The 22,192-nt window shown below is 34.8% G+C and overlaps 1 protein-coding gene across 3 annotated transcripts in view; it reads left to right on the top strand.

Annotated features, from left to right (window-relative positions):
• arhgef25a (Rho guanine nucleotide exchange factor (GEF) 25a) overlaps nucleotides 1-22,192 on the top strand; it is a 170,120-nt gene that overhangs the window by 109,593 nt on the left and 38,335 nt on the right. For all 3 annotated transcript variants that reach the window (XR_012398569.1, XM_009296957.5, XM_009296958.5), the window contains 8 exons: nucleotides 4,436-4,525; nucleotides 7,233-7,325; nucleotides 9,733-9,783; nucleotides 10,022-10,099; nucleotides 13,475-13,666; nucleotides 13,749-13,929; nucleotides 14,156-14,373; nucleotides 15,678-15,830. Coding sequence is in view for 2 of the 3 variants with exons in the window: in XM_009296957.5 (XP_009295232.2) it covers nucleotides 4,436-4,525; nucleotides 7,233-7,325; nucleotides 9,733-9,783; nucleotides 10,022-10,099; nucleotides 13,475-13,666; nucleotides 13,749-13,929; nucleotides 14,156-14,373; nucleotides 15,678-15,830 (1,056 nt within the window). In the remaining variant the exon portion in view is untranslated. The remainder of the gene's footprint in view (nucleotides 1-4,435; nucleotides 4,526-7,232; nucleotides 7,326-9,732; nucleotides 9,784-10,021; nucleotides 10,100-13,474; nucleotides 13,667-13,748; nucleotides 13,930-14,155; nucleotides 14,374-15,677; nucleotides 15,831-22,192) is intronic.

The following is a 22,192-nucleotide window of genomic DNA, read 5'->3' on the forward strand; positions in this document are numbered from 1 at the left end:
TTTGACCTCATGATTCTCAATTGCTCTGACATGCTTTGTGAACTGTAAGGTCTCATATAGACAGGTGTGTGGCTTTCCTAATCAAGTACATTCAGAGTTAAATAAATGAGTATTACAGCACAGGTTCTGAATACTTAGGACTATATATTTCCACCAGATATATCAGTTTTTCTTTTTAATAAATCTGCAAAAATGTCAACTATTCTCTGTTTTTCTGTCAATATGGGGTGCTGTGTGCATACTAATGAGGAAAAAAAGGACATTAATGATTTTAGCAAATGGCTGCAATAATCTAAAGAGTGAAAAATTGAAGGGGGTCTGATCTGAAGGAAGATTACTGTACCCACTGTTTATATAACAAAAATGTAAGGAGTTAGTGATGATGAAACCAAAACCAAGGAAATATTGTGATAAAATGAACTGTAATATGAATAGGTTACTGTAAATACAATTTACATGTATCCCTTTGTGCTGTGCTTTAAAAAAGATTTTAATAAAAGTTACAAAACTATTATAATGTATGTTATTGTAGCTGTGTGTATGGCAACATGACAAAATGCTGATTAAGTGGAGTGCTGATTACCATTAGGGTCACACAGTCCATATGAAGCTCTTACAATCTGTTGTCAGAACCATTCATGCTTTCACATTCGTTTCCAGGCAACGCACTCTGTGTATATGAGTATGTGTGTGTGTGTGTGTGAGGTAGTGTCCAGTTGTACTGTCCTGCTACCTGAATGCAGTGAGGGAGAATGAGGCTCTGATTACATTGAGGATAATTGGCCTGAATTATACATGGCCTTCTGCTCGCTCTCCTCCATCAGTGTTGTGTAATCTCTCTCTGTCACAGCACACTGCACTCAAACTGCAGACAGACAAAAACTTTAACCACTACTACACTAACAACATTTCAACACAGCAGCTTAAACATTTTAAATAAGTAACCACTGCTCTGATACATACTGTAATGTGTAGAATCAGAAAATAATGATTTAGATGATCTACCTGTGTGTATATATATTTGATGTATTTCTGTCATTGGTTTCATCACTTTGCCAACAATTTATTTGACTAATAGGATTTCTGGGCATAAGATTGTACTTTAATGTGCGTACACTGTAAAAAATGGAGGGTTCCACAAAATTTATTTATGCTTTCCCAACACAAATTGATTAAGTTAACTTTATTGTTTTTCCAAATTTAGGAGGTTTGAACATAAAACAATTAATTTGTTTCCCACAAAACTCAATACTTGTGTTGATTCAAACAGCTCAACGGTTAGCACTTTTGCCTCACAGCAAGAAGGTCGCTGGTTAAAGTCTCGGCTGGGCCAGTTGGTATTTCTGTGTGGAGTTTGCATGTTCTCATCATGTTTGCATGGATTTCCTCTGTCTACTCCAGTTTCCCCTACAGTCCAAAGACATGCAGTATAGATGAATTGGATGAACTAAATTGGTCAAAGTGTATGAGTGTGTGTGTGTGTGTGTGTGTTAAAATGAGTGTCTATGAGTGTTTTCCAGTACTGGGTTGTGACTGGAAGGGCATCCACTGTGTAAAACATATGCTGGAATAGTTGGTGGTTCATTCCGCTGTGACGACTAATGAACTAAGCTGAAGGAAAATGAATGAATGAAAGCCATTTTTAGACAAACTGTAAGGCACACTTGCATATGTTGCAATGCTATTAGATTAATTGTCAGACTAAGTGGTTTCTGCAAGCAAATGATAATAGAGCTTTTCTCATACTTAATTGGAATGGCTCTTTGCAATCCAGGCAGCTGGTGTTAAAATGTGATTTTTTGAGGCAGTTTGATGTCACTTCCTTTCACGTTTGCACAAATATTCTACTGTCACGTTAATGGTTGATGATTATTCATTCATTCATTTTTTTTCATTGTCTTAGTCCCTTTATTAATCCAGGGTCGCCACAGCGGAATGAACTGCCAACTTATGCAGCATTCAGTATGTTTTACGCAGCGGATGCCCTTCCAGCTACAACCCATCACTGGGAAACATCCACACACACTTATTCACACTAGTACACTACAGATTCACCTAAAGCGCATGATTTTTGGACTTGTAGGGGAAACCCTAGCATACGGAGGAAACTCACGCAAACACGGGGAGAACATGCAAACTCTACACAGAAATGACAACTGACCCAGCCGGGCTTCAGCCAGCAGCCTTATTGCTGTGAGGCTGCTTATTTTTCTTTGAACACACTTAAAAAAGATTTTAATTTCCTTTTCAAACTATTGCTTTAAAATGAGTGCAAACAACACGATTCTTAAGCTTGTTTGGGGACACTTAATTGTTTTATGTTCAATAGATGCTTAAACAGATGCTTAAATCTGTAAAAATGATTGTTAACACAATCGTTTTGCATTGGGAGAACATGAAGGAATTGTGTGGAGCCCAGCATTTTTTACAGTGCAGTATTCAAAGAAATTTGAACTATTTTGTGAAATATTTTGTCTGAAAAGTCATTTATTTAAAGGGTATTTATTTAAAATTCTTTAAATGCCACTTTGTCTGATATTCTGAGTATTTTAAAGGCATTTCCACATTTACTATGTGACTTACAATGTGAGTTCACCCAGAAATGAAAATTAGCTTTTCATTTACTCATGCTCAGACCATTGAAGATGAAGGTCACTGTCTTTCTGTAGTTGAACATAAAAAATAAATGAAAATTTTGCTGGTTAGTTATGTGTTCAACAAATAAATGTTCACAAGTGAATGTCCATACAGATATACCAACATTAATACTTATCTTGATTACTAATCGTCCTATTTAGAAAGACGAGTTAACAGTTTCCTGATGTTAGATAAATACAAATCATGAATGATCATCATTTCAGCTAAGAAACTTTATGTAATCTCTACATATTGAGTGGACTGATGGTTATTTACATTTGTGGGTTCAATATCCCTTTTACCCCTTTAACTGCCTGCTTTACCAAATGGTTGACCATAGTTTGACTGTTTTAAAGAATGACTGTTTTAAATTTTAGTTTACACTACACAGTGTAAACTATTGTGTTGGTTTAAAACAAACAAACAAACAAACAAACATAATCCTGTTGCACTACTACACTCGATTTTGGTTTTATGGTTAAAAAAAGCAACAACAAGAAAACATGTTTAATCAGAATTTTTTTTTTCTTTTGCTGTAAACTAGAACTGAATTTAGAAATAGTTTTGAAACAAATCTTTGCACTTAACAAACAAAATTAATTATGTAGGCTTATGGATGACTTCAGTGGATTGAACAACACCGTTTCTATATCTACGAAAGAGAGAAAGACACAACTGACTCTTACTGTACGTTCACACAGAAGGCGGTGAGAACATCAAAGGTCGCTCTGGTCGCCCTGTCGACAACACTGTCTGCCTTCAGCTCTAGCGGCGAGAGCGTCAAAATTCACTACAATGATCTTGAATTTAAAGGGGCAGTTTCAGCAAATCATATTAGATACATTCCCTTCAGAAAATGGGTTTTCTATTGTAAAAATGTTGCGCATGTTTTATCAAATTCATTTAACTGTTAACAATGAAAGATCAAGTTGCATGCGGTGTGGCTTTGCTCCACTTACTGTAATTATCCAATGTGTTCATTTGTCTGAATTATCCTCAAGCAGCAATGCTGTTTTGTATTGTCGCATGAGATTCCTGCTTTTTTAACGAAAAAAAAAAATATATATATATAACATTAATGCACATTAATGCCAGAAACGTTTTTAATGTAACTTTTTAATGTTTAATGTAACTTGCCAGAAATGTTTTTAATGTATGTTCCTGTAAGAAAACATTGCAAATAATTAGAAATCCGGCGACCGCAATAATCAAACCCATGGGAATAACTGTGGTCGGAACCCAAGTTAACAGCGACTGTGTTCTCTGAACTCCTGCAATCTCAGTCTGGACTTCTACATTCTGATTGCTTGCCGCCATACTGCGTCATAGCTCATTACCATAAAGTTAACTTGATTTCAACTGTCCTCAACACCCACACCAGCAAAGACGAGCCACGCTGCTCCCCACCGCTTATGGCTGCCGGCTCCCATTAAAAATGAATGACTTCCAGCTACTTTGATGCTCTCGCCGCTTTCGGTGTGAATGTACAGTTAAAGGGAATGGTAGATGAGACTCTGATTGGTTGATTCTCAAAACACACCCAGAACTAATTAAGAGAATAAGCACAACCCTGTTAGACCATGCGAAAGTGCATTCGGAAATGCTCTTAATGCTTTTGCGCCCTGCGATTTATACTTTGCACCTAGATTGTTAAAAAAGAGCCCTAGGATTTAAGAAATCCAATCCAAAAACGTTTTTCTTGGTGGGTAAATTATAGGGTTAAGAGAATATTTTGTAGCTCAACTATATATCTACTAAACTGGGCTAATTCACTCTTCTCTGTTTACATAATCTGCAGGAAAGACGGCTTCACATGTATGTGGTGTATTGCCAGAACAAACCTAAATCTGAGCACATCGTGTCAGAATACATCGAGACCTACTTTGAGGTAAGTGCATGTCAAGGGCAAGCAGAAGATTATTGGAGTTCTCAAAGATCCACAGGTTACGCCTGAGGGACTGTTTTGGTCCATCTGTGTAAATATCTCAAGGCAGACTCTCTTCCTTCCCATTTGCACGGTGTGTGTGCATGTGCGATTGTGTGCGTTTGTGTGTGTGTGTCTGTGTGTGTGTGTGTGTATGTGTGTGTGTGTGTGTAATGATCACTCAGTGGACATGAAGGCCCTGACTGACCTATCAATTCTTGGAACAGATAAATCAGGGAGATGCTTGATCGAAAAGTTTGACACCTTAATGGATTCTCAGTGCTGTACCAAAACATTTGAAGGTTTGATAGCTGGCATTACTTTAGGTTTTATTGACTGAGATTGCAGGGTACTATGGGGTAATGGATCAAGGAGAGTGTTTAGCTATGTTTGGAGTGGAAAACCAGAAGGTCAAAAGATTAATGCATATTGCCTAGTTTTTTGTGCATGTCCAGGGTTTAAAACTAACATTAAAGGTCCATATTTTCTTACTGACAATGAAGCCAGTTCTTCTTTTTTTCTGCCTCCATTGCTGAAGAAAGTTGCTGATCCTGTGGAGGGTTCTTCATTTAGCTGTGGCTGTCAATGCTTTTGTTTCTGTGTTGAACTCTGATTTTAGTCATGAATGTCCTTTTTGTAGCCTTCTTGTCTTTCATTGTTTGGTGGATTGTTGTTGTCTTTTGTCATTGTTTTCATGGTTAGAGTGTTTTTATTTATTTATTTGGTATAGTTTGTTCATTTTGGGGCATAGATATTCACAAAAAAACAATTATTAATTGTTCAATTTTATTTTGGTCAGAGCAAGGGTGTCATGGCGGTGCAGTGGGTAGCACAGTCGCTTCACAATCGCTGGTTCTCCCCATGTTGGCGTGGGTTTCCTCTGGGTGCTCCGGTTTCCCTTTAAGTTCAAAGACATGTGCTATATAGGTGAATTGAATAAGCTAAATTGGCCATAGTGTATGTGTGTGAATGCAAGAGTGTATGGATGTTTCCAAGTGTGGGGTTGCAGCTGGATGGGCATTCGCTGCGTAAAACATATGCTGAATAAGTTGGCGGTTCATTCCATTGTTGAGACCCCTGATTATTAAAGGAACTAAGCCAAAAAGAAAATGAATGAATGAATGAATAAATAAATGAATGAATGAATGAATAAATGAATGAAAAGATGCTTTGTAAATGAGTAGGCAAAACAAGATAGAAGGTTCCTCAGATGTTGATGTTGTTTGTATTTTTATAAAAATGTTGAAAGCTCATTTAAAAAAGATTATAACCATTACAGTTAAGTTAGTGATCGTGAGAAATGTTCTAATATATGGTGCTATAAAGATATGCTTTGTTCTGTTGAAAAGAATTATTTAATTTTCAAAAATGTGTTGTTTTAGGATGGGCTTATTGATGGATTTAAGTAGTTTGATATGTTATTGCATAATAGTAATAAAGTATTTGTAAAATCTCTTCTTCTTTTTCTTCTTTTATTTTTTCTTCTTTTTTCTTCTTTTTCTTTTTTCTTTTTCATTTTCTTCTGTGTCCTTCTTCATTTCATTTCATTTCCTTTTTATTTTATTTTCTTTTTCTTATTTATTTTTTCTTATTTTTTCTTTTTCTTCTTTTTTATTTTTCTTCTTCTACTTCTACTTAGAGTGTATTTATTTGTATTACTTTTATTTACATAGTAGTAATAGTAGTAGTAGTAGTAGTAGTAGTAGTAGTAGTAGTAGTAGGGATCATTATTATTAATGTTTTTTAAAATTATATTTAGTGTTAAAATGACAAAATATTTAGGGTTGAATTATCCATGGAAATCACATTTTTAACACAAAATATCTGTCTTTGTTTCCTTAAACAATTCTCATTACAAACTCGGGAAGATATTAGGTGCTGCATTTTCAAATGTACTTTATAAAGGTGTACATTATAACCAGGCTTTTTCGGTGTACCCGTAAATATAAACCTCATCATAAACAATGAAGTTGCATATAGTTTCTTGTTGTATTAATTATAAATATAGTAAAGAAACCTATTAATACTGTGAATTAATTTCTTTATACATTTATAAGTAAAGTAATAAGTCGGGCCAGATGGAATCTGCAAACGTTTTTGCTATTTCTGCTGAGAATTTTGGTAATAATCTGCAGATTTCTGCGAAAATATTTTGGGAATATCATAACTAAGACCTTAATATGTGAAATAAAAACTAATATCTTTTTAATTTTTATTTAATGTTTAAAATGCATATCCAATTAGATGGATATATTTATTTTTATTTGGCAAGTAAAGCAAGTCTCTCATATAATATATCTATTAAAAGACAGAAAGTAATACTGTACAAACTTTATTGTACATAAATCAGATGAAAATTTTTAAATTAGTCAATAATATTACTGTAATTAATTTAAAAACTGGATAAATATGGATTTACACACATTTACTCAAGTAAATAAACAATTAATGATGGGCTAAAACTGAAATCTGTGGAAAATCTGCTGAATTCTCCGTGCGCAGATTCCGGGTGGGTCTAGTAATAAGCTATTTTTTTTTATGTATTTGAAGCTTATGAGTTAAACACACATTTTGGCAGTCAGCATGGATAGTGTTGTAGTCGTGGTTCAGACTTTCTCTGTGATAAAAGAATCAGTCAGTCAGGCTCACATTAGTGTGTGTTTGTGTGCAGGAGCTGAAACAGCAGCTGGGTCACAGACTGCAGCTCAATGACCTGCTCATCAAACCAGTGCAGAGGATCATGAAGTACCAGCTGCTGCTGAAGGTGAACCAGAGTGCAAAACACAGACCAACACAAACACACTTCACACGCACACACACACACACACACACACACACACACAAACACACGCACATTCTTCAGCGCTTGTTCTGTCAGGAGACCTGTGGAGTGTGTCTAATCAATTCCACATTCATAAGTAAAACTAGAATATCAATTGATCATCAAAATACTCATGGAACTTTGTTTGATTTGAAGATTCAACAAAAATGGCACACACGGTTCTGTAGCTCTTGTTCTATTTTTAATATTTAATTAAACAGTAAAACATTACTTTCATCAAGTTTCTGTTTTAGATATGCACCAATGATGCATTTGTTTGATCAAAGCAACAGAAATACTGTTAAATATTATTATACTTTCAAATAAAGGTTGTCTGTTCTGAGGTTTTGTAAAATGTATTCATGAATTTTTTGCTGCCACTACTCCAGTTCTCAGTGTAACTTCATCCAAACCATTTTAATATGCTTTTTAAACAAACTAAATTATTTTAAGCTATTTTAATATTACATTAATGTTGAATAATTTTTATTAATGTTGAAAACATTTGAGCAGTTTCTTCAGCTTCTGTATAACAAGTTTAAAGAAACACAAAATATTTTAAATGTAAATTATAATATTGCTACATTATTAACATGCTTGTCATCACACATTTTTTAAACCTTTAAAATGACAGTATATAGAGTTAAAGACAAAATAATCAGACTTCCTGTGAAATATCATTATTATTATTTTTCAAGTGCTGCCCAAAGGATGTTTAACAAAACCAGGGAGTTTTTCTTTTATATGTTTCTTGTGGAAAAAAAATATATATTTCTTTTGGTTTAGCTGAATAAAATAAAATGAATAAATAAAAATTAAGATTTTTTTCTTATCATTGACAGAGCAAACCACTGTAGTCCAGTGCCTGGGCAATTAATCTAAATTGCCTAGTTAACCTAATTAACATAGTCAAACCATTAAATTGCATTTTAAACTCAATACAATTATCTTACAGTTTAACAAGTAAAATAAGATGTACTGTCATCATATCCAAGACAAAGAAAATTAGTTATTCAAACTGTTGTTTAAAAATGTGTTGAAAAATAACTTCTTTTAAACAGCACTCGGGATATATTTGGAAATGAATTTAAATGGGCTAACAATTTTGTTTTCAACTGTATATTATGCATGCATATGTTATTACATTCTGCCATGATTGGCAGTCTCTTTAAAATTTTACAATATATTATCAAATTTCTTTGATGATGCCTTTGATATTAAAATTTGTGAAGGAATAATAAATGTTCTCATCTGCATTGTTTCTTATATATGTTTTAACCAAATTGAAATGCAAAAGGATTTTAAAGTACAATAGGCAACACTTTACAAAACAGTTTTAAAAGAAAATGTTAGTTAATTAAAATTAACAGTGATGAAAAAAATATGTTAGCATGTTAATATTAGTGTCTGCCCATAATCACTGCACTATTATGTTTTGATTTATTTGTCAAAGCAAAATAAAAACTAAAGCTAATAAAAAATCCAAAACTATTATAACCTTGACCTATATCCTGCAACTGCTGCTATTTCACTCCTGTTAGACCTAAACTACATTTTGTTGCCTTGTACTTGTACATGTGTAATGACAATAACGTTGAATCTAATCTAATCTTATTAGTTAAAAGTGGATTTTTATTAGTTATTAACTTCATTTAATTAAAAAAATGCAACTTGTAATTACATTCAACTTTGATTTTAACACGTCATTAACTAAGAAATGAACATCATCAAAGATTAATTAAAGCTTTGTGTTTTCATGGAAAATTTAGTTAAATTAACTAATGCTACCTGTCAGAGCCTTATTGCCCAGTATTTATGTACAATAGCTTTATACATTTTCACAGAATTTTCCAATAATATTTCATCATATAATAGGCTGATTGACATGTAAAAAATATTGTTTGATGTGATAAACAACCACTGCAAATTCACTCTTAATATCCTTTAAAAAAAAAAAAACACTTTAAAGGTTTAAATAATACATAATTGTTCACATATTTTTTAAGTTTCCAAAATATCTATGTTATGCATGTTCATTATCATGATATATTAAATTAAAGTGTAGTTGTGGGTAGATTAGTGATTTTGTTTCTCTAAAATGCAAGAAATTTTAACCAAAACTATTTATCATAAGACATTTTAGTCATCAAAGGCATAGTTCACCCAAAACTGAAAATTCTGTTATCATTTACTCCCCCTTCACTTGTTCCAAGTCTACTTATTTTGTGAACTAGCTCTCAGTTTTGGCCAATCCTGTAGTTTCTGCACTTTGCCTTTGGACATTAGATTAGTACAGACACTGATACAGAAATAGAACCATCTAGATCTCACGCTGTGTGTCTCGCGACAGGACTTCCACAAGTACTACACAAAGGCTGGGATGGACACTGAAGAGCTGGAGGTACGAGACATGCAGACACTAATCATTATGCAAGTTTTTATTTCTCAAGACCAGAAACACATAATCCCACAGAGGAACATTTTGTGATCTCTTCTCTATGTGTTTTTTCCCCTTTGGTGAAATCAGTACAACTGTATTTGCTCATAGGCTTTAGTATGGAGCCGAGGTCAGTTTCCACACATGTCTTTCTCTCTCTCTCTTATATCTTTCTCTGTGTCTGTCGTTCTTGCTGGAACAGAAAGCAGTGGAGGTGATGTGTTTTGTTCCGAAGCGCTGCAATGACATGATGAACGTGGGTCGGCTGCAGGGCTTTGAGGTACGGCGCCAGACTGTGGTTTAAAGCTGTCCGCCTGTGGAAATACTGCTAGAGACTTTGATCCTCTAAAGCAGGAGTTTCAAACTTGAGTCTGAAAAAAAAAAAACACAATTAGCGCTTTGAGTTTCAGAAAAGGGCATCACAAATAATATTTATTATTATTATTATTATTATTGTTATAAAATTAAGTGGAAAAAGGTCAACTATTTTCAGTGGGTGTGCATTGACTTTATCAAAAGTGACAGAAAAGATTTTTTTATATTGATACGAAAAATGATCTGGGGTGCGTTCCGAAAACCATCGTTAGCCAACTAAGGTCGCAACTTCCGTCATTACAAACATAGTTCATTGATTCAGTGTTTTGCGAATCCATCGTTTCAATGAATATTCACAAACTGCATCGCAAAATTGTAAGCTTGCAACTACATCTCTAGAGCTGTAGTTAGAAGCATAGTTCCTGGCTGTGCTCTATTCCCAGTTATCCCCCTATGCCCTATTCATTTAGAACATTCTAACATTTACACTTGAAATGATAAAAAAAAAACATTAAAGTCATCACTCTTAGGTGTAATTTGCTTTTAAAGTGTTTTTACAGTTTAGTTTTAGCGATCTTCATATTGACAGTTGTGTTGCCTTCGCAGTGCACTTTGAAGACAATGATGTCATTTTGAACAAAGCCGTGGCTCATGAAAAAAGCTCATGACAGTGGTTCTTAAAGTGGGGGTCTGGACCCCCCCGAGGGGTCACGGGACAATGAAGGAGGGTCGCCTGGTGATTTCCAAAAATCTATTTATTTTTATTAAACCATAAGAATTACCATATTTTATCCATTACCTACTGAAGAGGAAAAAATAGTCGCTTATAGTTACTATATTCTATATAGTTACTATAGTAGCTTGTAGTTACTAGTTCTATTGGATTGCAACCCCTGGGGTAATTACATTATATTAAAGGCGCAGCAATAGTGTCAGATGCAGCAGATTGATTTTATAACAACAGGTTAAACTTTCTGGTCCATTTACAGCACTGACATGCATTAAAAAAATGAAACGAAGAAAAAACTTGGGTCTGTAGGTGTGTGCGCCATTGCATGCAAGGTTTCTGTATTTTTGACCACCTTAGAGGATATTGGGGGTCGCGAGTCACTGGCATTTCATTTTGGGGGTTGCAAGCTAAAAAGTTTGGCAACCCCTACTATAGGTGAACTATTATTTAAAAGTGGAATTTTACGTTACGTCTTCAAAACTTGTGAAAACAAAAAACATGCATGTGCCAAAAAATAAATAAATAAACAATATCTTACTTTATAATAATAATAATAATAATAATAATAATAATAATAATAATAATAATAATAATAATAATAATAATAATAATAATAACAATCATCATCATCATCATTATTATTAATTTTATTATTATTAAAGTGGGATTTGTTTTCAATTTCCTAATAAATAATAGTTATTGAATTTCATTTCTTAAAAAATTTATTATTTATGTATTTGATTTATATATGATTTTAGATTATGTGTTAGCTTTTATAAGTGATTTCATGTTTTAGAATAGAATATGTAATGTTCTCAATAATATTTGTAAAGGAAACATTGACCCTATATGTGCCATTTACATTTATTTAAATTATTATGGAAAGCGAGTGCATGTTTTTACCAAAACTAATATTGGATTTTTTTAAAATGCGTGTGCGTTTAAAACAATATAATTAGCACAAAGGAATTAATGGGATTCTTATCTAAAGTAGTTGTTTCTACCCCATTTAGAGCATTATTATGGGTGTTTTACGTTATAACTAACGTGGTTCAAACAATGGATCTGTGACAGAAAAACTATGGGTTTTGGGGCACACTCGTCACAACATCGTTCTTTTTCCAAATGATACATCGTACTATGATAGTTCAGCTGCGAGTTACGTCGTTGTTTGGGAAACGCACCCCTGTTCATCAAAAAATCCTGACAGAAATGTCACAGTTTCCAAGCAGCAGGAAAAGTTTTTAACATTTATGTTTCTTGAGCCACAAATAAGCATGTTAGAATCATTACTGAAGGATCTTGTGACACTGAATGCTGAAATTCAGCTTTTGCAAGAAAAAGCTGTATTTTTGATTACATTAATAGGTATCACTTTATTTTAATGGTCACCTTTAACACATTTTTGTTGAATTTAATTACATTGCATCTACAGTACATGTCAACAAAGTCTCAATAGATTATAGTGTAAGTAGTCTGTTAGATTGGGGTTGGGGTTAGTGTAAGTTGACATGTGCTTGCAAAGTTTCTTATAGTCAGTTTAATGTCTTTTGAAGGAGCAGTATCAACAGATATTAAGCACACAGTTTACCAAACCTCAAATGAGAAGTAATGGGCATGTAGTGGCAATGCAAATTTAAGTCAACAAAATATGCAATAGGGACCTTCAAAGCAAAGTCTTACCAATTAATGCAGTCTTGGTGAGCATAAGATAAGGTTTGTTTTTTCAAAAACATTAAAACAACCTTGCAACTCCTTATATAAAATATGCATTGAGTTTAATGTTATTTTTACTTATTTATAGATCTTTTCTAATGGGCTATATGCACAGCTAGTGTTTTTCAGCCAGTGGTAAACATAGGTTTATGTAACTAATTTAAATCTTATAAGATTCCTTTTACAGCATCGACATGTAATGTAATTAAATGCAATCAGTTAAATAAACTTAAGCATTCATTTAGTTGTTCAGGCATAAAATGAGATGATTGACCGTGTAAACTCTAGGACCGTCAGTGGCAGCAGGCTAGCTCAGAAACTCCATTGAAAACACTGGGATAAAATTAATTTTAAAGAGATGGCAGGGAGTTTAATGCAGTGCTTCATTTTTGGTCTGAGACCCATTTTATATTGTATATCTACAGGGCAGTGAAGATCACTTAAACTTGGCAAATTTTGTAACAGATGGATAGTTTAGGAAGCCGTTGGGCTGCCTGTCTGAAAATTAAAAGTCTGTGTGCATATACGCCATTGCAGTGCTTTGTTCATGCATGTTTGGTATGTTGCATTTTTCTAGGAAATCCTTAACTTTTCTAGCTGTTTCTGCAAACATTTGAAAATGTTTTTTCTATATGCTAATATCATGTGGGCATTTAACTAATTTAGAATAAATATTTTCCAGATAATACTTTAATCATTTGTTTACTAAACTAAACTCCAAAAATGCATTTTGAAACCAATGATATGATCTTTGTGTACTAATAATGTACAAATACAGCTATCTGAGGCAAATCAAAACAGACAAATGCAAATCTGTTTAGATTTTAGAGAGCGAATCGTATTTGGATATCCCAAAGGTTTTGAAAACCCCTGCTAATTTTGTCTCTTTATCAGGGGAAGATCACGGCACAAGGAAAACTTCTCCAGCAAGACACATTCACAATCACCGAGCAGGACAGCAGCATCCTGTCCCGCGCTAAAGAGAGACGGGTCTTCCTGTTTGAACAACTTGTCATCTTTAGCGAGCCAATTGACAGGAAGAAAGGATTTTCTCTACCTGGTTACATTTTTAAGAACAGTATTAAGGTGAGTTACCGCTTTAGAGAAAGTCATTAGGATATACAGTAAGATTTCAATGTGACGCAGTATGTTTGCATGTTTTCTTCAGATAAGTTGTTTGGGTGTGGAGGCTTGTGTAGATGGTGACCCAAATCGCTTTGCCCTGACGTCCCGGGGGGCCGATGGTAGCACAGTGCGATATGTTTTGTACTCCTCATCGCCGGATATCTGCATGGCTTGGGTCAGTGACGTGAGCCAAATACTGGAGACCCAACGCAATTTCCTTAATGGTGAGACATTCATTTAGTCTGCATCCACACCCAACAGCCTGCTGATTTCATCTCTGCCCTCAGTCAGTAGTGTAAAGCATTTTAATAAATATAATTAGTCACTGTACACAAGTATATTTTTTAGCTTACTTAGACTGAGAATCTTTTTCAACTGTGATACCTGTCTATTAAACTTTCTGTTCATGAAATATGGCTAATACTTTTATTTTTAATCTATGTGTTTCAGCCCTGCAGTCGCCTATAGAGTACCAGAGAAGGGAGAGCAAGAGCAACAGTTTGGGCCGCAGCATAAAGCCTCCTCTGTCAGCAGTGGCTGGTCTGAGGCCTCACTCCTCAGCGTCCATCGACCGACATAAACTGCCCTGTCTGCGCTCCTGTAACACATCATTGCCCTCTCTATATCTGCCCAGCCAGGTCCCCACTGACGACCACTCACAGCCAGAGGTGGGACATTTCAGTTGTCTGAGGTTTGCTTTAGCCTCACAAACCCCTTATTTGTGTGGTCATCCACGGTCTGTTAGGTCTAGGCAGAATTCCAGTTTGAATCCTAAACTATACAAATCAATGGTGTGGTTGGTGAATAAAGCTGTGTCCGTATTTGAAAAGCACTAGGGTCATGCTCTTGAGTCGGACACTCCACGCTGACCCAAAAGATTTTGTAAATGTTCACTTTCCTCAAAGCTTATGTTGATTTGATTATGATGTGGATCAACATAAGTTGTTGCATCTAAATAGTACACAACATTAGAATTGTGTCCCAATTTTTAGTAGTTTAATATGCATTTAAACTGTTGTTGTTTTACTACTACTACTACTACTACTATTATTATTATTATTATTATTATTATTTAAATAATAATAATATTACTACTACTATTATTATTATTATTATTATTATCATCATCATCATCATCATTACTGTTATTATTATTATTATTATTATTAATAATAATACTATTATTATTATTATTATTATTATTATTGCTACTACTATTATTATTATTATTATTATTATTATTATTATTATTATTATTATTATTAACATTGTTGTTGTTGTTGTTGTTATTATTATCATTACTTTTATTATTACTATTATTATCATTATTACTATTATTATTATTGTCTTTGTCATCATCATCATCATTATTATTATTATTATTATTAATTTTTATTATAATTATTATTATCTTTATCATCATCATTATTACTATCATCATCATCATTATTATTATTATTATTATTATTATTATTATTATTATTATTATCTTTTTGGATACTAAAACTTGGAATCCTAAGTACAGTGTTAACTTCTAGAACATTTTTATTGGGATTTACACAAATTGAGCACATACACAGATGCACACTGAGACAGTCTTGAAATTGCTGACAACATGACAGCATTAATCTAAAATGTCGTCTTAAGCTGTAAAAAAAATTCTACAAAAATGTAAAAAAAAAAACTATGAAAAAAAAAAGATGTTCTCACTTTAAATATTCCTTACAACAATATTAAATGGAATAAAAGGGAGAGTAAAATAACTTTGCACAGAGATATTCAACTCCAAACATGAGTATAAAGTGAGAAATGATGTGTTTTTGTCCAAGATCATTTTTCTTACGTTTTACCTCACCATTTTTCTTTTCTCACCCCAATTTCATCGTCTGATAACTCACAATTATGTCATAAATTGATACATATAAATGACCTGGTTGATTTTGTAACCACTGTTTCTATCTGACGTTTACAGTCAACACCAGTAGACTCCAGACTGAATTCCCAGACAGTGTCTCCAACTCATGTGCAGCTGGCCTTCTCTGAAGAGCCATCTTTCTCCCAGGCACCACTAAACTGCCAAGCGGTCTCCAACGGGCTGTATTCCTCCAGCACACAAGGCTCACAGGTACTGATCAAACCCTCTTTAACACTATCATTTAGAAATGAAATGTTCAGAATGAAACCAGAGTTTTGAAAAAGAAGCCACGCTGCTCCCTCTGCTGGTGTATTGTGGACATGCAATAACAAATGTGTCGACCCCAAAACCAGTTGGATGTGTCGTTTTTAAATGAATACACACCTGAAAGCTTAATATATATGCTTTTTAATTGTGTTTGGTTAGTTAATATAGGACAATAATTGGCTGAGAACTATTTGATAATCTGGCATTTGATGGTTCAATAATAATATTGAGAAAAATGCCTCTAAAAATATCAAGTTTTTATATATTTATAGTAGGAAATTTACAAAATATCACCTTGGAACATGATCTTTTCTTAATACCTTAATAACTTTTGGAATTAAAAAATCTATCATTTTGACCCATGCAATGTAGTTTTGGCTACTGGCAAAAATATACTTATGCTGCAGAAGTCTGGTTTTGTAATCCAGGGTCACAAATATTAAGACTTCACTATATTTGCAGTGTAAGTTTGTATAGTGAACTTACATTAAGATATACTGGGTGACCTACATTAAGCTTAAAGTTAGTTTCAGGGTTGAAGGACTTTTCAGTAGGGGAGAGCGGGGACAAAAGTAACATTTTTCATAAAAATCTCATTTTAGACAATGTTTTTAGCAGAGATAGATCTTTGTATATTTTTATATTTTCTATCAAAACCAGCTGTTATTTTGTATCAATGTAGAACGACTCCAGTATAACTTCACTTTAACCAAATGTTGCACATTTTTACTTTTGACCCTATCAGCAGGGACGAAAGTAACACATGAGTGGGTCAAAAGTAACACAACAATATTTGCTATTTACTTATCTTGTTTATTTGAAATATATCTGATTATGACCTTGTTAATGTTCATTGCAAACAGAGGTTGTCAAACAGATGTTGTCCTTTACTTTCTGCAAAAAAATATTAAACAGCATTTTTTTTATTTAAATTTCACTTTCATCAAATGTTTCAAAAGCAACCCAACAATGCAAAATTTTAATTGAATTAAATGTTAATCTTTTTATTGTTATTGACAATATGCATTAATCTTATAAAACATCAAAACAATGAAATCTAATGTGGAAGTGAAAAATAAGCATGGCTATTAGCAGTGGGACATGTTCGCTCCCACCGAAACCTTTGCCATTTAAACCTGATTTACTTTTAAACTGAAAAACACAAGGATGTGTTATTGCACTAAATAACCTGTAGATTGATCATTAGTGTGACGCATGAAAAGAGAAACACAGCTTGTAAAAAAAAAAAAAAAGAACCCTTACAATAATTAACTTTTTGCACTTAAAAACAGACATTTGGAGCTAACTGCAGGACAAAGTCCTGAAATCACAAGATACTAGCTCCATCAAGGGTTGCATGCTGAATGTATTGTTATAGCCTGGAAATCAAATGTTGTTGGGGCTTCCAGAAAATTGCTTTGTTACATTCGTTCCACGTTACTTCCGTCTCCTTTCTCCTCAACCTAATTATTATTTCTTTCCAAAATTTGCATGGGGTTATTTGCAGCAGTTACTATTCCCTTCAATATAGTAGTTAAATCACAGTATGTGACAAAAGAAGTGTGAATTCAAGAAGAAAGTACCGCGATGCCCGCTTTAATGTAGTGCATTGAGATCACATCCATACTATGAAAACAGTACAGTTTCGCTTTGAGTAAGTTTGGGTTGACGCTTATATTAGGGTGGCGCAGTGGCACAATGGGTAATGCTGTCGCATCACAGCAAGAAAGTCACTGGTTCGAGCCTCAGCTAGGTCAGTTGCCATTTCTGTGTGGAGTTTGAATGTTCTCCCCGTGTTTGCATGGATTTTCTCCGGGTGCTCCGATTAACAGTGTTAACCGGGTGCTCCATAAGTAGGTGGTTCATTCTGCTGTAGATGACCCCTCATTAATAATGGGACTAAGCAGAAAAGAAAATGAATGAATGAATGAATGAATGAATGAATGAATGAATGAATGAATGAATGATGCTTATATTAACTGTTGCTAGAGCTTATGCCAGTATAATTTCTGTTTGTTTTATGCTTTAAACATTTAATATATTTCTGTTTCTGTTCTGAATAGTACTGGAGGATTTGTCGTGGGGAATTAAAACACATGTTTATAACGTTTGTTGTAATGTTTATAAAAGTTTTGATTTATTTAAGGTTACTGGTAAACTACAATAACCACATATTTTTAAAAAATAAATAACTTAGTGCAGTGGCGCAGTATGTAGTGCTGTCGCCTCACAGCAAGAAGGTCGCTGGGTCGCTGGTTCGAGCTTCGGCTCAGTTGGCATTTCTGTGTGGAGTTTGCATGTTCTCCCTGCTTTAGCGTGGGTTTCCTTTGGGTGCTCCGGTTTCCCCCACAGTCCAAAGACATGCAATACAGGTGAATTGGATAAGCTAAATTGTCTGTAGTGTATGAGTGTGTGTGTGTGTGTGTGTGTGTGTGTTTCCCAGAGATGGGTTGCGGCTAGATGGGCATCTGCTGCGTAAAAACTTGCTGGATAAGTTGGCGGTTCATTCCACTGTGGCACTGTGGAATTCCCAGATTAATAAAGGGACCAATTCAACTTGTTTGTGTTTACTTTTGTTTATCTGCAGTAATTTTGGTCTGGAAACTTAATTTCTAGAAAATATAGTAAGATCTGTAAAAAGTAATATCTCAAACTGTTTGGTTATATTATCACAAAACAGTTTAAGTAGGAAAATGTCATCATTAACCTAGAAATAGTGCAGGATCACAAATATAGCTGCGGAAAAAATAAAAGACCCCTTGAAAACATTTGTTAGACTGAGCACTCGTTATTTTCTCATTTAAAAAGCTCTAAATTACAGTATTTTTCTTTTAAATTTGTAATATTATCAGACTTTTAAAAAAATAAACAAATATTAACCTTTTAATTTTAAATGTAACCTTTTTAAATATTAACACCAGTAAATACAGAGAAATGGACAATTGTCAAGTGGTCTCTTAATTTTTCCATAGCTATTTTTCTTACTTATTCATTTCATTAACATCATACAATAACTACACAAATACTTAACATCGGTTTTCCCTGTTCTAACACAGCAGCCCTTTAAAAAACAGTTTCTCCATTTACAGCGGCGTCTAGTCCTGAATGAGCTTTGATGACAGCTCAACAATGGCCTTGTGTGAAAAAGCTGTTTATCTGCTTCACTCAGGCCTGTGTGAGCAACCGCACTTCACAAACAGGAAGGAGACAGGTTGACAAGAGGAAGTAACAGATCCCTATCAAACAGCTGATTGTTCTTGCAGGCGGTTGAATCAGACTGCTGCTAGATCTCAGCTCTGTTTTGACTTCACTTTTCATGTGTTTATATGTTTAAAACTAGCAGCTTGTCATGCTAGGCTGATTTTAGATTAGCCTTTATATCATATTCACTCACCAGCCACTTTAGTAGGTACACCTGTTCAACTGCTTGTTAATGCAAACTTCTAATCAGCCAATCACTTGGCTGCATTTGATTTGCATTTCAATGCATTTAGGCATGTAGACATGGTCAAGACGATCTGCTGCAGTTCAAACCGAGCATCAGAATGAGGAAGAAAGGTGATTTAAGTGACTTTAAACATGGCATGGTTGTTGGTGCCAGATGGGCTGGGCTGAGTATTTCATAAACTGCTGATCTACTGGGATTTTCACGCACAACCATCTCTAGGGTTTACAGAGGATGGTTTGAAAAAGAAATAATATCCTAGTAAGCGGCAGATCTGTGGACGCAAATGCCTTGTTGATGCCAGAGGTCAAAGGAGAATGGCTAATAGAAAATCAACAATAACTCAAATAACCACTCGTTACAACCCTGATATGCAGAAGAGCATCTCTGAAAGAACAACACGTCGAACCATGAAGCGGATGGGCTACAACAGCAAAAGACCACACCGGGTGCCACTCCTGTCAGCTAAGAACAGGAAACTGAGGCTACAATTCGCACAGGCTCACCAAAACTAGACAACAGAAGATTAGAAAAACGTTGCCTGGTCTGATGAGTCTCGATTTCTGCTGCAACATTCGGATGGTAGGGTCAAAATTAGGCATCAATAACATGAAAGCATGGATCCATCCTGCCTTGGATCAACGGTTTAGACTGGTGGTGGTGGAGGTGTAATGGTGTGGGGAATATTTTCTTGACACACTTTGGGCTCATTAGTACCAATTGAGAATTGTGTTAACGCCACAGCCTACCTGAGTATTGTTGCTGACCGTGTCCATCCCTTTATGACCACATTGTACCCATCTTCTGATGGCTACTCCCAGCAGGAGATGGGTACACTGTGGTCATAAAGGGATGGATCATTAGCGTGAATCATCTCTGGTTTCTTGAACATGACAATGAGTTCAATGTACTCAAATGGCCTCATCAGTCACCAGAGCTCAATGCAATAGAGCACCTTTGGGATGTGATGAAAAGGAAGATTCGCATCATGTATGCAGCTGACAAATCTGTAGCAACTGTGTGATGCTATCATGTCAACATGGACCAAAATCTCTGAGGAATATTTCCAGTACCTTGTTGAAACTATGCCATGAAGAATTAAGGCAGTTCTGAAAGCAAAAGGGGGTCCAATCTAGTACTACCAGTAAGGTGTACCTAATAAAGTGACCAGTGAGTGTAAAGGAACCACTGTCATAACTTCCTTTCTTCAAACTATTTATGTTCTTACCTTGATGTGCTTATTATAGGTCTTACAATTCTGAAATCAAAGGTGAAAAATGAATCAAGGCCAGACAATTTCCATGGGACATCAAACATGATTAAATTCTTGAGGTTTATAATAAGTGCGAAAAGCTTTCAGATTTTCTCCACAGAACGAAATGGCGAGGGATATGACAAAAAAACACATCTGTTTCTGTTACATGTAACTAAAACATTCCTGATTTGACAGGAGTGCTGAACAGTATGTAATTTCTGAAGGTCCCTTGTGGCGAAATCCAGTCATGCTATTTTAGTCATGTAACAAACATATTACTCTTAATATACTGTCCTGCTCGGGGTAATTAAGACTCTTTAGCCATTTTTAGACTTAAGCTTGACTCATGACAGCTCATTATTCTCTGCTTGGGGAATAGCTCAGAATTTCCGTCACGCATCACAAACCTTTGCGCATTCAGGAATGCAGATTTCAATAGAACTGTCTGAGGAAATGTTGAAGCCTGTGGAAGCCTGTTATTGAAAAATTGATACATCACTGCTGCAACTTAATTTTTGGGGGAATTACTTGATGTCTTCCAGTTGGTTTTATGTCTCATTATGTGACTTTATCACCTACATTTGGAACTTTATATCTCTCAATTGCAATATTATTTATATTATTTATAATAATTGTGACTTGATTTTGCAATTTGGCTTTCTTTCAAATGCGATTTTATTTTCACTTAATTGTGAGTTAATATCTCAAAATTGTGACATTATAGGCCCTGTCATATACATGGCGCAATGTGTTGCTATGCATGATGCAAGTGTTTTGTTTTTGTTTTTCTTGCTAGTTTCAGCCCGGCACAGGTATCATTTTCATGAGACCGTGGTTTATTGCACATTACGCCCAAAACACACCTGTAACTCGTTAAGAAAATAAGGACAACCATTTTGGACCACCAACCATTTTTCCTGTCCTTAAAATAGCAAAAGTGGATTCGGACACATCCTGTGCCGTGCGCTTTAGACCACGAGCACCATATCTTATTATGGGATGATATGTGTCAGAATAGTATGTTTCTAATAATTTATATCTCTTTATATAACTTTATATCTCTTTGACTTTAAATATGAATCTTATGAATCTCACTGGATGACTTTTTATCTCACAGTGTGACTGTATTTTGGTAGATTGAGTGTTTTCATATTAGATAGCAGAATGTAAACAATGCAGCTAAAATGACTGAAAACTCACACATTATGGGGTTTATTGCTGCTTAAAGTGATCAGGTATTGTCATGTTTTGGCTATACTAATCAGTCAGACCGGCTGGGATGAGAATCAGCACCCCCAAGTCTGAGGCCTTGGTGCTCCACCGGAAAAAGATAGTTTGCCATCTCCAGGTTGGAGGAAAGTCCTTACCCCAGGTGGAGGAGTTCAAGTATCTTGGAGTTTTGTTCACGAGTGAGGGAAGGATGGAACGTGAGATTGACAGGCGGATTGGTGCAGCGACAGCATGTCAGTGTACCGGTCCGTTGTGGTAAAGAAGGAGCTGAGCCGAAAGGCAAAGCTTTCGATTTACCGGTCAATCTACATTCCAACTCTCACCTAATGACACCTAAAGAAAGGACAAGACATCACATACAAGTGGCCGAATTGA

Source organism: Danio rerio, chromosome 23 (assembly GCF_049306965.1).
Source record: "Danio rerio strain Tuebingen ecotype United States chromosome 23, GRCz12tu, whole genome shotgun sequence".
NCBI classification, from domain to species: Eukaryota; Metazoa; Chordata; class Actinopteri; order Cypriniformes; family Danionidae; genus Danio; species Danio rerio.